This window comes from Corvus hawaiiensis, chromosome 3 (genome assembly GCF_020740725.1).
Source record: "Corvus hawaiiensis isolate bCorHaw1 chromosome 3, bCorHaw1.pri.cur, whole genome shotgun sequence".
Classification (NCBI taxonomy): Eukaryota; Metazoa; Chordata; class Aves; order Passeriformes; family Corvidae; genus Corvus; species Corvus hawaiiensis.
In genome coordinates, this window is record NC_063215.1 from 103022074 (window position 1) to 103039114 (window position 17041).

Here is a 17041-nt window from a genome sequence, read left to right on the forward strand (position 1 = left end):
GGCGCCGGGGGCGCGGGGCGTCGGGCCGAGGGCGGGCGGGCGAGGCCAACGGCCCCGGGGCGCCGCCGCCGCCAGCCGGGCGGGCAGCCCCGCCGGGGGATGACTCAGAGCCGCGGCCCCTGCAGCGAAACCGCCGCCGCCGCCGCGCCGGGCTCCGCGCAGCGCCGCCCCATGCCCGCGCCCCCCGCCGGGGGCCGCCCGCCGCCCGCCGCGCCCGCCGCGCCGCGCACCGGATGATGCCCCCGCGGGGGGCGGTGGGCTCCTGCCGCCGGCGGCGCCTCGCGCCCCTCAACGAGGACAACGGGCGGTTCCTGCTGCTGGCCGCCCTCATCGCGGCGTACCTGAGCGCCGGCGCCACCGTCTTCTCGGCCCTCGAGAGCCCGTCGGAGGCGGCGGCGCAGCTCCGTTGGAACCGGACCCTCCACAACTTCAGCCGCATCTTCAACATCAGCCCGCCGGAGCTGCGCGCCTTCCTGCGGAGCTACGAGGCGGCCAGGGCCGCGGGCATCCGCGTCGACGCCCTGCGGCCTCGCTGGGACTTCCCCGGCGCCTTCTACTTCGTGGGCACCGTCGTCTCCACCATAGGTGAGCGCTGCCCCGACGACTCCGCGGCGCAGACCCGCCCGCCCGGGGGATGCCGCGGCCGCGGCCCCGGCCCCGTCGTTATAGCGACCAAAGTTTGGGGAGAGGCGCCGCCGCGTTGCTGTGGCAACCGGGGTTTCGCAGCGCGTCCGGGTCCCTCTTGTCCCCGCTGACCTCCCGGCCCGAGTGTCGCGGTCCCACCGCTCCGCCCGCTGCACGGAGCCGGGGACCGGCGCTGCTCCCGCCCCGCAGCGCTCCGGCTCCCGCGGGTTCGCAGGAGCACGGGCCGTCGCGGCTGCGGGAGCCCCGTCCCTCCCCAACAAACTTCTGCTGCCGGCTGCTGGGCTTCGTTCCGCCGGCCCGAAGGAGCGAACGGGGCTGGCGGCTCCCCGAGCAGCGCTGCCTGCGCCGCGATGCGCCCGCCGGGCGAGTGGCTCGGTACCGCGGGAGGCGGCGCGGGGGCCGGTAGTAGCGGGCTGATGGAGATGCTGAGGGAGAGCCAGGCTTTCGCCGTGCCTGGCCGCTCAGCTTGGTACCGGCTTTAACTGCTGGCAAAGTTAGGATGTGTATGTGTTTAAAGACGCAAGGCACACGAAGTCGTGTGTCTTCCAGCTGTAGCACGATGCGTGTTCTCCGTGTTATCGCTGCAGCCGGCTGCAGTTTTTCATATCCCATAGGTGTTTAGGAAGAGCAGTACTTTGTAAAGCAAATGATGAGTTCTGGTGGGAGGATTTTTGTTTTTTTTTACTGTGTGGCTATCTACTACTCTTGGACTATTGCTTGAGAAACCCTGTCCCTGAACACAAGTTCTTACCGGTCTTAATTCTGCCAGTTTTTAAGTTTTGTAAGAAGCCAAGTGTCTTCTGAGCGTAAGTGTCGTGTTTTCCCTTTATTGTAGAGAAAGAAACTCACAGCTCATTATTGCATTTACATTCATTCGGTTTGGAAAATGTTTTATCAATAATGACTAATCTGTATAATGGAGTCGTGATGGTGAGTACAGCAATGTTGTCAGGTATTGTTACTTTTTGCATTGAAAAATCCAGTTAACTTTTGGTTTGCAATTACATTCAGTAGCCCTGTCATGAAAACACCGTTTTAATTAAGCATTAATTAGAATGCATTTCTTCATCACAGGAACATATATTTAAAAGGGATCATTTTGACTGATGTCAATGAATGAACAAAAAAAGCCAACGTTTTAACAAACCCACTCTTTCCTTACACCTGCTGTGGGAAACAGAGAAATCTTCAGGTGATGTGTAAACACATTGCTTCCCTGCCAACCCTGGCTTCTCCTCTCTGAGGTTATTGAAATGTAAAATGTTTCCTCTTCATTTGCATTTGTTTCCATCTCCACTTCATTGCCCCATCTGCAGTCATTTGTACCCGGGCAGAGGGAATGAGGAACTCAGCAGGGGGTTTTGCCAGTCTTGACAGGTGTAAATGGCAGAACCAAGAGTTGTGTTTCTCATATTCCTGTAGCAGCACTGAGAGGCAGTGCTCTCTCCTTGGAGTCAGTAATGTCACATCTCACGTGCGAGGTGGAGGCTGAAGACTGTTTTTCATGATCTGCAACAAAGGCCGGATTCTGGCAAGTGTTCCCCAAGTCGTACCTTCTCTTGGAATGCTACCTGCCTGCTACCTCCTGGATTGCTTACAGTACTTGGTGTGAGTTCAGAGAGCCTGCTGCAGAGCAAGGCTTTGCTCTGAGTGAGGAGATGCAGCAGAAGGTGGCTGGAAGTGAGGCCACGTTGTGCCTGTGGGCACAGCAAAGGCCATGGCAGAGCTGCTGTGCTGGGGGTGCCAAGCTGCACAGCCTGGCAGGAGCAGTGTCTGCCGGAGTACCGGCATCCCGAGGCTGCTGCGCTCCATCCTGGCATGGCTTCTACCAGCTACGTGTACAGCTCCTGCAGATGAAGAGCAGCTGCCCCCACCTCAGTGCTTCCCTTCGTGTGCCTCTTCAAGCTGCTGCAGCTCGTAGAGAGGCAAAGCCTACGGTGAGCTCAGCTGCAGCAGGGTTTCTTCCACCACACGGTTGTATTCGGTTATTTTTGGCAGTTCCACCCAGCAAAGGCAAAAAACCCCAATGAATTAACTAGTTGTTCTGCTAAAACATGATGCTGTGCTCTTAGTCAAACGTGCACAAAGCTGTCTGGCTCGTGGTCCCAGCGTGGGAGGAACCAAATGGCAGGGCACTGAGGTGTCACCTGGGTGAGCAGTTCCACAGCCATTCTTCCAAGGTCCATTTTTTCCCTCCCAGCCAGCTCATTTATGTATGTACCCTCCTGGAGTACCTTTGATGCCACTGTCAGCTCACACACCACATTATCCTGGCTCAGAGCAATTTGATTTGCTTTCGTGTCGTGCTTAATTGACAAGAATGCTGTTTCTACCCAACCTTGCCAAGAACTACCAGACGTGCAGAGTCAAAACAGTTTGCCTTCCTCAACAGCTTCATCAGTTACGTGTGTCAAAGCAGCTTTATTACTCCAGCTAAACACACCACTATCCTAGCGACGTGTTGGAAAGCTTCCTTACTGCTTAACAAATAGCAAGTATACTCAATGTCTCTCAAGGGTAAATCACCCACAGGTTACTCAGCTTCTTACTTGTAGAGGATTCGAGCTTGCAGGAATCACGCTATGTCTTTTTAAGCCCTCACTCTGTTCTCCACAGTTTTAATAAGACTACTAAATCTTTCAGATGTAGGCACTGAAATACAGTCACCCAGGGGCAGGACTGCAAGTTTTCCTGGAGTTTGTGTAAGCTGAGCAGAGGGACGGAAGAGTCCAGGTTTCATCCTTCTGTGAACACAAGGATTAGGCATAGCCAGGCTGGCAGAGAACTGTTCCGTCCATGCTCCTTGAGAGCTTTGCAGAGCCAAGCAGCTCCCCGCTGTTAGGTGCCTCCTTGGCTGCAGTTCTGCACTTCCCCAATTCCTCAGGGACACAATCAAACAGTCTGGGTGAGAAACATGTTAATGGGGTCTTTAAGAAGTGAGAGTTGAAATTCTAATTTTAAAGCATTTTCCTGAATAGCCCACAAAGTGTGTGGCTTACAGTCCATAAAACACCCTCTTGATAGCACTCTGGGCATTCATTTTTTATTACTGTATTGTTTGTGCTTGAATAATGAAATGTTGAGTCTATTTTCATTAGACACATCTGGATTTTCAGAACTATGTAAGAAAACACTTCATTCTAATTTCTGTTTGCTTGCTGTCGGACTACACCATCTCTTCAGTCATTATTTTGCACTCCAAAAGGTACTGGGTTTCTAGGCAATTACTATTCTGATTTCTTTAAGGAGCAGCTAGGTGAAATTTATTCTTGATTCTTTGGTTTAACTGACAGTAGGCTTTGGTTTGCAGTTGAGTTTTTTCCTTCCCTCCCCAAGTGCAGACCACCTATAGCTCCCAGCACTTCGTTAAAGACTGACAGCAAAAGTATAACTCAGATCAGATTTCTTCCTGGTAAAATGTGACAGATACAGGCATAATCAGTCCTAGCTTTTCCCATATTCTGGTAGCAGAGACTCATTCTGCCTAGCACATCAGGCAACTCTGGAATGCCTGAAGATCTGGATTTCTGACTCAGTTCGTGAGTCTAGACTTTGTACCCAGATTTTTTTCCTATCTTAAGTGTTAGAATAAACCTTAGGTGCCTGTATAGTAAAACATTTTGAAAAATCAACCCATTAAAACTGGATTCTAAGCTTCTTATGTGTAAGTACGTGTTTCAAAAATCAAGTGATAGAACTGATTTATAGAAATCCATACCAGGCATTAAAAAATGAGGTCAAGTGAAGTACTCTGATGTGTAAAAGTGATTTTTGGATATAATTTTTTTTTTATAGCAGCCTTACTGTGGGCAGATGGTTTTGGGATGGAACATATCTGGGTTATGTGTGCTTGAGAAGCACCCCTGGGAAGAAAAGATGCAGGGATCTTCTCTCTGTACAGCTGTGATAAGGTTACAGGTGTTGGGGGCACAGTGTGTAGGAGTGAGCAGGACTGTTCATACGTGCCCTGAGGAATCCTGTTAAATGACCCAATATTCCTGTGGACTGACAGCTCTACCCAAATGGATCGGGCATGCTCTGCTCTTATCTTAAGTAAGGGACACAACATTCTGGGTTTTCTGCCATCTCACAGGTTTTGGCAGCTCTTCTCTCCTTGCTTAGGATGCTTAGCTGGGTTAGACCTTCTTCTCTCTGGGTCCTCTGTAGGGACCCAGCATACCCAGCACATCATTTCTGCTTGTGCTCCACAACCTGAGCACCATAACCACTCACTTCTAAAATATCCTCTGTCTCTGTGTCATAGTCTTGTGAGAATATCTGGTGGTCCAGATGTTCTGGAGGTGATAATTTAATGGAAGTGATGTGCAAAACACACTTGGACAGCTCAGCAAGCACAGGTCAGATGCTGTACTGAGCTGCCAGGAGCCAGGGGGTGAACCTGTGAGAGCAGGCAACTACAGAGGATAATTTGGCAAGAAATCCCACAAATAACCAACATGGTCCGAAGGTTTTAAGGGGAAAAGATATTTGCCCTGTCTTCTTCATTGTTGTATTCCAGGATGTGAATTCGAACTGCAGCCATGGGAGGTTGTGGCTCTCTGCTCTCCGTGAATGCAGCCTCATTCTATGTCTATAGGGCCAACCCGACCAAAAGGTGGCAGCCAAACCGGGGTGTGCACCTGATCAGCAGCAGTGTTGTCTCCTCAGGGCTCTGCAATTCTCTGAGGCTTGTGCAGGCAGCTTTTGCCGAGGGTTCAGATGAGGGGGGAGTTGCCTCCAGAGTTGACCTTCTTAAGAAATAATCAAACAAAACCAAATGAGAAAGCAGCTGGAAGAGCAAGCAGTATTATTAAGGTGCAGTGTCAGGTTATTTGTCTTTGCCATCCTATACACAATCTGCAGCCAGCATGAGAGTGTGTTTCAGGCAGATCTGATTCCTTTGGTGCGTGTCGTGTTTTGATCAATGTGCCAGTGGATTTCTGAGAGTCTTTTCCTCACTCGGGTAATCTCGATAAAGAACAGAGAGCAAGAGGCTCAGAGGGCAGCAGGTCAATGGTCAGCATATTTCTGTGGAGAGTCCTGATCCTGCACTGATTTTCCTCACATGAAGAACTGTCACCATAACAATGTTTTCTGCTTGCTGTAGGTGCATGGGAGTATTAACTTCTTTGGGTGCCACTGATAGGAATTTCCTAAGTGTGTGGGCATAGGTTGAGTGCTCTGAGCAGAAAAGTAATCTAAATCACAGCTTGCTTTCTTGTGGTTAAGAGAAACAACACGAAGATTTACTTGGATTACATCCATGTAATTACACAGGTGACTTGAGGAGTCCCCCCTGAAGGGTCTCAATGAAATAATTTTGATCCTAAATTTGTTGGGATTTTATTCTAGAAAGCAGGAGGAAGGAACCCCAGTACTTAAAATAAAGCCCTTTTTTAAATTAAAAAAAATTCTGAAAAACATTATCTTAATCTCAGTACTTCTTAGGCTTTGCCTGCCCTTGTAGGGTTATGCCTGCCACAGAAAATAAAGCTTTCACTGTGCTTTGGTCATCTAAAATGAATTATTTCTACAGAGCACTTCAGCTCAGATTACTTAATCTAAGCATTTCAGAGGTTTCTTTAATATTAAACCCTAGCTAAATGTTTCAAAACACTGACATCAGTAACTGATGGAGAAGTCAAGGACAATCAAATTGCACTTCTTTTTGCCATGGCTGTGGAGTTTGAGGTGCTCAGCTGAAGCACTGAAATGTGGGGTCTCCAAATTAAATGTCAAGCACCACAGCTTCATAGAGCAGTCTTCCAAAAACCAAACTTTGCCCAGCATTACATGAGATATGGTCCAGCATCTCAGAAGTTAGGGGAAATTTTATACTGACTTACTAAGTGCTGGTTCAGGTTCAAAACAAAGACCAACTGGAGTTTGTAATCAGGGATTCTCTGTTGTAGCAGCCTTCAGGGTCCCTCTAGCTTGGGTAATTGAAGGAGCAATGTCTACTTAGTGAGCATGTACCTCCTGCTTAGGAGAACATTCCTTTTGGTCTTTGGTGATTGTCCTGCTGGACAAATACCTCCGTTTTGGTTCCCTGTGCATTTACAAGAGCTTGGAGATGTGATTGCATACCAGACACTGGTGTGCCAAAGCACCCCTTTGACACCTCTCCATCCATGTGTGGCTCCAGCCAGTCCATCTCTATTACCAAGCAACCTCCCTGTAAACCAGCTATCGAGCCTGTGATAGCTGTGAGGGATCATAATTACTGGGCTTATCATCTGCCCTGTTTGCTGCAGGCTCATAAAGCCAAATCCTGCTTGAAACCCTGTGGCCTGTGTTCCCATGGAGCCCTGCCAGTCCCTGGAGTCTTCCCCCCACTTGGCTCTCCTGGGGATATTCCCTCTTTCCTTCTCATACAGCTGATCTAATGCTGCCTGCTCACCTGTGTTTCCCAGGCAGTCTGAACTTCTCCAGCTTCTTCTGCCTTCCCCCAATTAGTGTGCCTTTCTCTACTGGTGATTTGCGTGCTTGATTAACTTTTGGATATTTGTTTGATGTCTTTACAGCCTTTCATGTTAATAACTACTAAAGAATGCAGAAGTAAAGCTTTACAGTTTCTCTCTGTTCCTCATCATACTTGTCCCCTTTCCCTGGTGTTAATCCTGCTATTGACCCGCATTTCTTTTTCAGTTTAACTATTTCTTCTTTCTCCAATTGTCTTCGGTTTGACACAGATCATACACATGTCATCATTTTTTCTCACTTGTACCACAGGGTCATCTTTGCCAGCACACTGTCTTGTTTTTATGCAAGCTTTAATTGCTCTTCATTGTGGAGAGAGGAGGAAAACAATTATAGGGTAGTTCTGTTGACAATTAACTTCATGTAACATTATCTACTCCTGGTGGTGTGCTGAAAAATACAATGTCATTTCTTTCTTTAATGAATGCGGTATTACCTTATCTTTGAAGCTGTTAAGTCAAAGAGAATTTTGCCTCTTGCTGTAGTAGCATCAGGGTTAGAGCAACACAAAAACAGGTCTGAACATTTCATCTGCAACTTTTAGACTGAAACAGCTTGACATTACTGAGAACATAAGCTGTGGCCATGATCTGAATAAATCTTGCTTACCTATATCAAAAGAGACAGTTTTTGTAGTGTGTCAGCACCAAGTGCATACCTGAGGGCATTTTGGGAGAAGATGTTTAAGCACAAAAATTAGGGTTCATGCTGGTGAACATTTGAAATGTGAAAGCCCTCCTGAGCACAATAAATGTTTGAAGTGACAATAAAAACCTTTTGCGAATAGAAACACTCTAGTAACAAACAAAATTAGAATCCAAGGGGCAATTGCATTGCAATCCAGACAAATATCTCCTCAATAGCCTACTTCTGCTGAAGTCAATAGCAGACCAGCCTGCAGAGCTTTAGGAAATCCTACCTTAGGTACTTTATTGGCATGCCAGGTTTATAAAACAAATGCACTTGTTATTACCGTGTAAAATACATCCCCCCTGAGCTCAGTGGTTCTGTTGATGGCACTGGCTGCTACATCTAGACATGGGAAGGTTTCAGTGCAATCTTTCTTGAATCAAACAAGAAGTAGAATGAAAATTAAATCTAATTGCATTACACAAGGCAAAGCATTAGCAGCCTTTACAAGTGATTAAAGCTTTGGAGTGGAAGAAGATAAGAAATTGAATGGTTTGATGTTAAGATATGGGATTACTTATTGTGGGTGAGGCACTGCTATTTCTCCTGTTTAAAAATCCATAATAAGTGCATGAAAGAAGCAGTAATATCTTGATAACAGTTCTAGCCCCGCAGCAATTCCTCCCTGGGTTTTAACCTTTCTGAGCTTGTTCCACTGCAGCTTCTTCCCTTTTAGAAATTATTGGCCAAATGTTTCCCAATCATTCCCAAGTCTTACACAGGCAAATTTAATCACGGCAGAAACCACAGCTAGAAGAAATTTGCCCATGCGAGAACCGAGCGAGAAACTAATTCAGTAAATTTCAGTTAAAGCCAGATAAAATGCCTTTGGTTATTCATCATTATATATTCTGTAATCTCTTTGCTCAGCCTGAGCATTGTGCAAGCAATATATCTGTCTCCTGAGGTCAGACAAAAAGCACAGTGTCACTCATGCTCAATGTGTATGCAGTCAAGTCTACTTTAAGCCCGATGGAAATAGGAGGGAGTGATGGCAGTGTACAGATCTTAAATCCAAGTTGCGATTTTCATAAGAGAGGCAGAAAGAGGAAGAATTTGATAAGATGATTTGTTCATTTACAAAAACTGCTACTGGCGGAGCTGGGAGGACCAGGAAAATCTCAGATAAAATCAAAAGCTCAAAATTGTCTTGGTAATGTGGCAAAGTTGTTCAGTATCATTAAATTTAAAAGTAGTCAAGGGAAATGCATGCTAAGGAAGGAAGAGTTAAATGGAGAAGTAGAAAATGGGAAATAACTGGTTAGTCAGCAGTCCTGTCACCCTTTATTTATATTACAGTAACTTAAAATTGGGTCTTTGTGCCTTCATGAATGAATTGAAAGAGCTGCCCAAGCAAACAGGTACTTGAGAATTTGCTTCTTTGCTTTCAGATGGAACTTTTTAAAATAAGGGACTTGTGAAGGTATATTTAAACCATAGAGAAGTCCAGGTAGATTTATCTGAGTTTTTTCATTAAATTGTAACTGTAGGAGTTTGTACAAAGATTTGGGGGGGGAAACAAAAAAAGGCCTAACAGTAGAAAGGATGTTTTCATGTTTAGGGCCTTTTTATCCCTTGCATCCATCTTTGTAAAGCAGAATAGCTGAGACAACTATCAAGAAACAGATGTTCTCTGAACACCTACCTACACAAAACACCAGTGGCAGAAGAAAAATCTGCCACAAGTCTGTTGTTTAATCCAGTCAAAAGATAAGCCAACAATATAACCACTGAACAGCTTTTCCCATCTGTAAGGCTCAGAAAGCCCACAAGTGACATCTTCTTTTGTCAGACTTCTTATGTGGGGAAATATGACATAGACCCAAGATCACTTGTGAAATTCAGATAATGCAGTTTTAATGCTGTTTCTTAGCCTGAAAGGAGAAGTACTGTGAGATGTACTGGCACTGAAGTGACAGTACATGTGCAAGTATTCTTTCGAAGCCAATAATGTCTCACAAGAACATAACAAAATTTGGATACCATTATTCTTTTTAACTTGCAGTTCAGAAAAAAAAAAAAAAAAGGCTCAACCTTGGGTGTACACAGACATCTGAAATGCAAGTTTCAATAAACAGCAAAAGCAGCTAATGTTTGAAATGACAGGGCATAAGATTTTTTGTTAGGGTGTTGCTTAGATACACAATTATCCACACAAAAAACATTCTCAAAAAGACATAGGAAAATAAGAATGGGAGCAGCTTTAAAGGATGAAAAATTATGATTGCAACAGAAATCTACTTTTGAAACAATGTTCACCTGGAATCATCAGCTGCATGAAGACTGTAGGAAGGTCAGAGGAGGTGGTAGTATATGGCTTCAGATATTTGACACAAAAGAGAGAAGGAATTGGTGATTCTTGGGGCCCATGAGCACTACCATCATGTATACCCATGGTTACTGAGACATACTTCGTATATTTCTTGGTTATCATGCTTTTGTTTCCTGTGTATTTTTAAAACAGTTACTCTTAATACAGGTGTGTTTCCTCTGTCTGATGGTGTTTCAGAAACCCCTGTGTTCTAGGTGATATTTGGTAGTGCAGTGAGCCAAGGCAGATGCTTCTTCATGCAACCTGGAATATGAGCAGGGGTTTAAACCCCCCCAACAGCTGTTAATGTGAGAGTGTGAAGACCCTAAGCCTGTAGTGCAAAGGGGAGGCTTTTTCACAGTATATAAATTTGTCAAACAACTGTGGAGCATGTGGGATATATTTTTCCATTATTAACACCACCACCATTTCAGAGAAGATTGTAGCAAAATGGTTTTCCCCAGCTGTTAGGATAAGAAAAGAAGACAAGCCAGAGACAGGACCCTGCAACCATCAGGTGTGGAGGCAGCCACAGAAAGCAGCTGTGGGCTAGTTTAGATCAATGTACAAGGAGACAGGCTGCAACCAAAAGAAGGAACATTCTGTTCTCATCTCCTTTTTCTGGAAATCCTCCTTTGTGAGGTGGTTTAGGACTAATTTAGGCAACACTAACCCATATTCTTTCTGTTTTAACAAGCCATCAGAGTACCTCAGCTGTGCCAAGGGGCAGGATAACAGGAGGGCGTTTACTAGCATCTTGCTGAAGATTTGTCCAAGAAAGGCAGCATAAAATGAAGAAAATAATTTCAGTCTTGATTTTTATGACTGTAAACCAGAGACTGGCCCCAAGAGTTTAGCAGAGAAGAAGATGATATTATTTATAAGAACAATAAAACCTTAAGTATTGAAAGAAGTTTGTGAACATTATGTTAGTGGAAAAGGGAGGTTGTCATGCCACAGGACACTTCCATCCCTTTACAGCCAATTCAGCAAGAATAGTGCCAGTTTGTAGGTCCTGACTTTCATTGTCTCTATGTATTTGAATTCCTTTGAATTCAAATAGAGTTTGAATTCCTACTCCTGATTTTCATCCTTCTCTGAACTTCATTCTCCACCATCTCCTTTTAGGAGAGGCTCCCTCTCCCTCATTTGAAACCATGTTCTGTTGCAGTAGGATTAGCCAGAAAACTAAACATAAGCTTGCCAAAGATTTTGAGCCTCAAGCCTGTGACTCTCCCCACATGTTCCCTCTTCAGGGGGGGCTGCTTAGCAAGAGCTTGGGCCAGAGCTGCTGCTCAGCTGGCAACACTGATGGCCTGGCACAAGTCAGTCCCCATTTGCTTGTACAAGGTGTATGAAGAGCAGCTGGCCCCAGCCAGGGAATCATAAAAGTGATTTAGAGACACTTCTACTTCTTCCGTGGCTTGGTTCTGTGCCAAAGCAACGTCACCAGACCTCCTTCTGTATTTATTGGGTTTTGTCTTTAGGACAACGGCATGTAGTAGTGAGCAGGGGTGGACTTGTTTAATTAGTCTTTGCAGGCTGTACACAGAAAGGGCAGCATGCAGTACAGCTGAGGAAAAAAGCTTTCCTGCTTCTGCTAAGTGAAAAGAGCAAGAATACTGCTGCTGCTGGTGGTGAAGCTGAAGCCCCAGCGTTTATCTTTTTAAGGGCCATGTATCACTCAAATACACAAAAGTTAGGCCACTTGAGCTGATAAATGTGCCTGCTGAGTACCCTCTAGAGACTAAAGATCTTTCTTGGAAAGCTCAGCTAGAAGGTGTCAGCTTAGAAAAACACACTTGGGAAACCTGCTGCGAGGAGGAGAAGTTAAACAGTCACGAGCAGCCGAGTTTTGAGGAGGTTATTCCTCTCTCCTTCTCTGAGGTTTCTTTGGGGTCACCCCCAGTGCCTTAGAGATGCTAACAGCTGGGGTTTCTGAGATAAAACCTCACCTTACTCCTCTCAGTCTGGCATATCCTTCACCCTAAATATACTGCTCTGGCTGTGTCATACATGACAACCTCTCCTTAGGTCATGGGGTCCCCTCCTCTCCTGCCTGACGTGGCCAGGTATCAGTCCCACATGGCAGTGCCTCTCCATGTAAGCACTCTGCGTCTGGGATCGGTCTTCACATTCCCATCTTCAGGGGATTTCATGAGAAATTTCATGAGGTTTTCTTGCAGCTTCTTATCCCTCTAGTGCTAGTCCTCTGTACAGCACAAGAGGTCCTTCATCACTACCTCCCCTACAAAATTTCCTGTCCAGAGCACATGAGTACTTTGTTTAATCCCAGCATCACAGCCACCAGCACCTCTCCATCACAGTGCTCTCCATCACACCGCTCTCTTGCAGGAGCCTCTTGCATCATTCCCATGAGGCAGACCCTTGTGACATCCTACTGGTCGCCAGGGATGCCTGTGGGAGTTGCAAGCCCCTTGCCCACATGCAGAAATCACCAGCTACCAGAGAAGCAGGGGAGTCCCAGCACCCCTGCCCTGATGGAACTGCCCTGCTGCTTCCCAGCCCTATCTCCTGTCCTCACCTGAGTCACGGCTGGGAATAATTTTGGCTTCATCTTTGTGATTCACTTCTACAGAAATTGTTTCCTCTCAGTCTTTTATACCTTTCACATGCACCTGGTAACTTAGTAACTATTTATTAATTCACCTTTTAGTTATTTAATGTAATTGTGACAAATATAATCTTTTTTTCTTAAGGAAGCTTGGCTTATTTTAGGCTTATATTTCTATTAACTCTTTTTAAAACCAACATACGTTAAAGAGGAATGGATATGTGGCCATGACCTCTTAGCCTGTGGTTTAAAGCATGGCCAGCAGAGAAATGCAAAGGGTGATCGATTCTGGTGTTCACTGATGTTAGGCATCACAGGGCTATGGATAACCAATAACCTGATCACCATTGTGTGTAAATAGAATAAAATTGGTACTGTATAAATCCTGTAAAAATTGCCTGCAGCTCTTTGAAACTCCTTAAAGTTCAATTATTCATCTCCTGGCTCTGTTCTGCCAGCATGGCTCCTTTTGAGTAACAGTTGTCTCAAACACCTGACTAATATTTCACAGGTGGAAATGAAACAAGGAGCACCAGCAGAGACATGGATGGTTTTTAACTACATTCATTAAGCTTATTATGGTGCACTTTTCAGTCACTGAATAGAGTGGGCATCTTTTCCCAAAGTCTCTGGGTGCAGGTGTGCACTTTTTTATATATGGAACACTCAGGGAAAACAAAAAAAAAAGAAACTGGTTTAGCTCACCTTGGTTTGCAAAGCAAATTTACAGGAATTCTGACCATCTCTTTACTCTAGTCTCTGTTAAAGGAATGTATTTAAAAATATTTTTAGAAAGTTAGGAAATACCAGAAATTGAAGTGGTGTGTGTATATATCTATAGATATAGATTTAGATATAGATATATTTTACCAAGGATGGATGGATGAATGGGTAGATAGAATGATTATGGAAGTCACTCCTTATCTGCATAGTCACTCAGTATTTTCTCCATGGAGTATCTGTCCCAGTACATGGGTCACCAAGGACTGCATGTTTGTGTAGGATACAGGTTTGGCCAGCCCTAAACACTGCAGTTGTATCTCATTTATTCAGGCATAGCATGGGTCCAGCTTAAAGGGTCTTAATTCACACAGTGCTGGACAGACCACTGCTGTCCAGGAGGTGTTTGCAGATAGTAATCTAAATAAGATCAAATGGGATTTTACAGCAACTTGGATATTAAAGGCTTTGCAATAGAAAAGTTCTAAAAAAATGTACTGTTTGAGCCCAAAGGGGGGTATTTTAGTAAATCAGGCTGAGAAAGATGTTAAAGTAAGTCTTTCGTTTATAGTCAGCACATGCGAGGCTGGGTAGAAGAACTGACTCGTAGTATTCCCCCTTTGGGGTAAAAGCTCTGGATGCAGCAGTTTTGTCGGCTCTGAGCTGTGACCCTGTATCCAAGGCAACCGTTTCTGGATGTTGGGTGGTAAGGAGCTAGAGAATAAATGAGAGGCAGTTGTGAAATATACAGGTATGACTCTCAGGGGAAATAATAATGAAATGCTGACAGGTGGGAAAGGGTGGGAGGAAGCACCAGAACCCAAACATGGGGTTCAGAGTAGGATGTTTTGTTCCTATGTACTTGTATAGTATGGTATGTGTGTTAGTCAATAAAGACCAGCCAGGACTATTGGAAAGCTGTGAAGTAATGCAAGTGTGGAACAGACAGGAAACAGGAAAACATGAAAATTGGTAGCTCTTTGTTTCTCTGTGTTCTGTAACCCCCATCTCTTACCCTTTATGTTGCAAGAACTTCTTTCCCTCTGGAAACAGCATCTGCTTATAGTTGTCTCTGTTGTTGTTTATTTCTGAGGAACCATTTGTTTAAAAAGTTACTTTCAACCATTTTAGTTAATTTTGATTTCTTTAAATATAACCACATGATGGTTATATAGTGGCATAGAGGTGATGCTGCTCTGATGATCTAAGGGCTATTTCACTCTGGGATTTCAAATGATTGCGAGTCAGTGTGCTGATCTGCTGTGTGAGTGAAGTCCTGTGAGAGAACACCTGCATAAGAAGAACTGGGGTGGCTGAAAGAGGCAGGGACACATTATGCCCTTTCTTGTGTTCAGTTTCTGTGACTTTCTTGTGTTTTAAAGTTTTTGAAGTGACCAAAACTTTATTGCATCTCTCAGTAAATACGTCTTTACTGCAAAACTGTCACCCCCTTTAATCTCAAAATATAGTAAGACAAGGTAATTGCCAAAGTAATTTGACTGAGAGGAGAGCTCACAAGTACTAAAGCTGCTGTATTTCTTTCTGTCTTCTGGCATCAACCATCTCTTACTCATAAGAAAGTGAGTAAAAGAAAAGAAAGCAAGAGCAACAGGAAGCATATGTCACAAGTTTGTCCATCTGTTCTACCTCTTGAATCCATCCCTAGCTTAAGTAATTTAAAACTCCAGATGAGCAGAATTGTAACCACAAACCTGTTATGCAAGCCAGGATGAGGGTTTCATTAAATGCCAGCATTTAACCATGAGAGGCTGCTGAAGAGGGTTTTTGTAAGCTCATCTCCACTAATTCTCTTTGGGGAGGAGAAATATCAACCAGCTGAAATTAATGCTGCCATAGAGCTTGTATCTGAAGTGATGAGGCAAAATTGGCATGAGGGAGGTTCAAATATTGCAAAGTCAACCCCAAGGCACCTGTAAAATACGTCTCAGGGCCATGAAAAATGTAAAGCCCTGTTGCGCTTTTTCCCTCGTAGTGTGTTGGAAGCGTAGGCAGTTCTGGATGAATTTGCTTCATCCGGGCATCACGATGTTCTTAGCCTTGGGTGAGGGCTGAACTCAGAGATGAGGTACAGAACATACCAGGACCAACCCCTCGTGGTCAGGGTGACACAAAGGGACAAACCCAGCTGGCAGAGGAAGACCCTGCACAGGCAGTCCATGAGTGCTCCCCTCAGCCAGCTGGTGACCTAAGAGATGTGTTTTAGTGGTGGCTTGGCAGTGCTGGGGGAATGGTTGGACTCAATGGTCTTAAAGGTCTTTTCCAATCTTCTCTGTTTGCCTGGCCTCACTTTTTGCCTGTTTTATATATTTCTTAGCACTCTCATTGCTGTGATGGGCCCTTTCACCTTGCATAGCTGCATACTGAATTTTGGTAACATTTTGCTTCAGAAGATTTTGATGAAACAAAGAGCAACAAAAATATAAAACTTCACTCTCTCTCTTGAATGATCACTAGAAAATACTGAAAAGCTCAGCACATTTACAGCTCGATCCAAACTGTCGCTATCTTTTTTTTTTCCTAATTAATAAATGTGTCTAGCCATATGTGTGACAATAAACCCATTTATTTTGATGGTGATGTTCACATGCTTGCTGTGAAGCACATGTTTAAGTGCTTTGCTGACAAGGCACAGGCGAACAGATGCCTTCTCCATAACAAGTTGGCTGTGTATCCCTAGCTGCCAACCACAACAGGCTCCCCAGCTCCTTCTGAGGACCAGGCTCTTATGGATATTCATCATTAAATGAGAGACTCCTGCTAGCAGCCAGCCCAATCCAGAGAACAGGTCCACCCCACAGAGAAGAAGGAACTGAGAACTTCTCAGAGCCCAAGGCAGGGTTTATGAGGTCTGCTCAAGGGTGGTCTTGTTAACGCTGCAAAATGGAGAGATGGTGGGTCCAGAAAGCAAAATGTAATTACCTCTTTGGTAATATTTTCTGGCAATACTGTGCAAGTTTTTCACTGACTTTTACACAGAATACTCTTTTAACAATGAAGATTATGATCATTAAATCCTAGAATGGTTTGGGTTGAAAGGGACTTGAAAGGTCATCTATTCACGTGGGCAGGTGTTGGAGTGAAAGCTTCTCTGGACTCAGGTCCAGAGGAAAAGGCCCAAAGCACAGGGATTGAATTAAAACCTTTGGACAAGCAGAGATACATGAAGCCACACCAAAGTGAAATAGAAATATAGATTTTTAACTATTAGTAAAAATATATGCTAAGTGCCTTAAAAAGTGCCTGAAACATTGAAGATCTGCAGCAGAGACCTTAAACACAGTTCTTACTGCAGCAGTGTTGCCTTTTCACAGAATTTCTTTACTTTAGACAAAATATAGCTAGAACTGTACTGTTCACATTTTTTAGAGTGTTCCCATGAACAATAAGAGCTGATAGAAACTATATATGCAAATCTGTGTAATACCTGTGTAACACTTGTGTAAGGCTTATGACTGTTAGAATTGGACCAGGATAGGTTAAGAAAAGGAAAACTAGAATCGTGTGTTAAACTTATTGGTCAATTAACAAATGTAATCCACACTTCTGTAAGAAAAGAAGATAGAGTATATAGAATTAGAAGAAGCAGCTGTTTTCTGCCT

General features: G+C 44.6%; 1 protein-coding gene across 1 annotated transcript in view; it reads left to right on the forward strand.

Moving 5' to 3' along the window:
- The first annotated feature begins 221 nt into the window (after window positions 1-221).
- KCNK12 (potassium two pore domain channel subfamily K member 12) overlaps window positions 222-17041 on the forward strand; it is a 29582-nt gene continuing 12762 nt past the window's right edge. The window contains exon 1 of the mRNA XM_048297719.1: window positions 222-585. Coding sequence (XP_048153676.1) covers window positions 234-585 — 352 coding nt within the window. The 5' untranslated portion in view covers window positions 222-233. The remainder of the gene's footprint in view (window positions 586-17041) is intronic.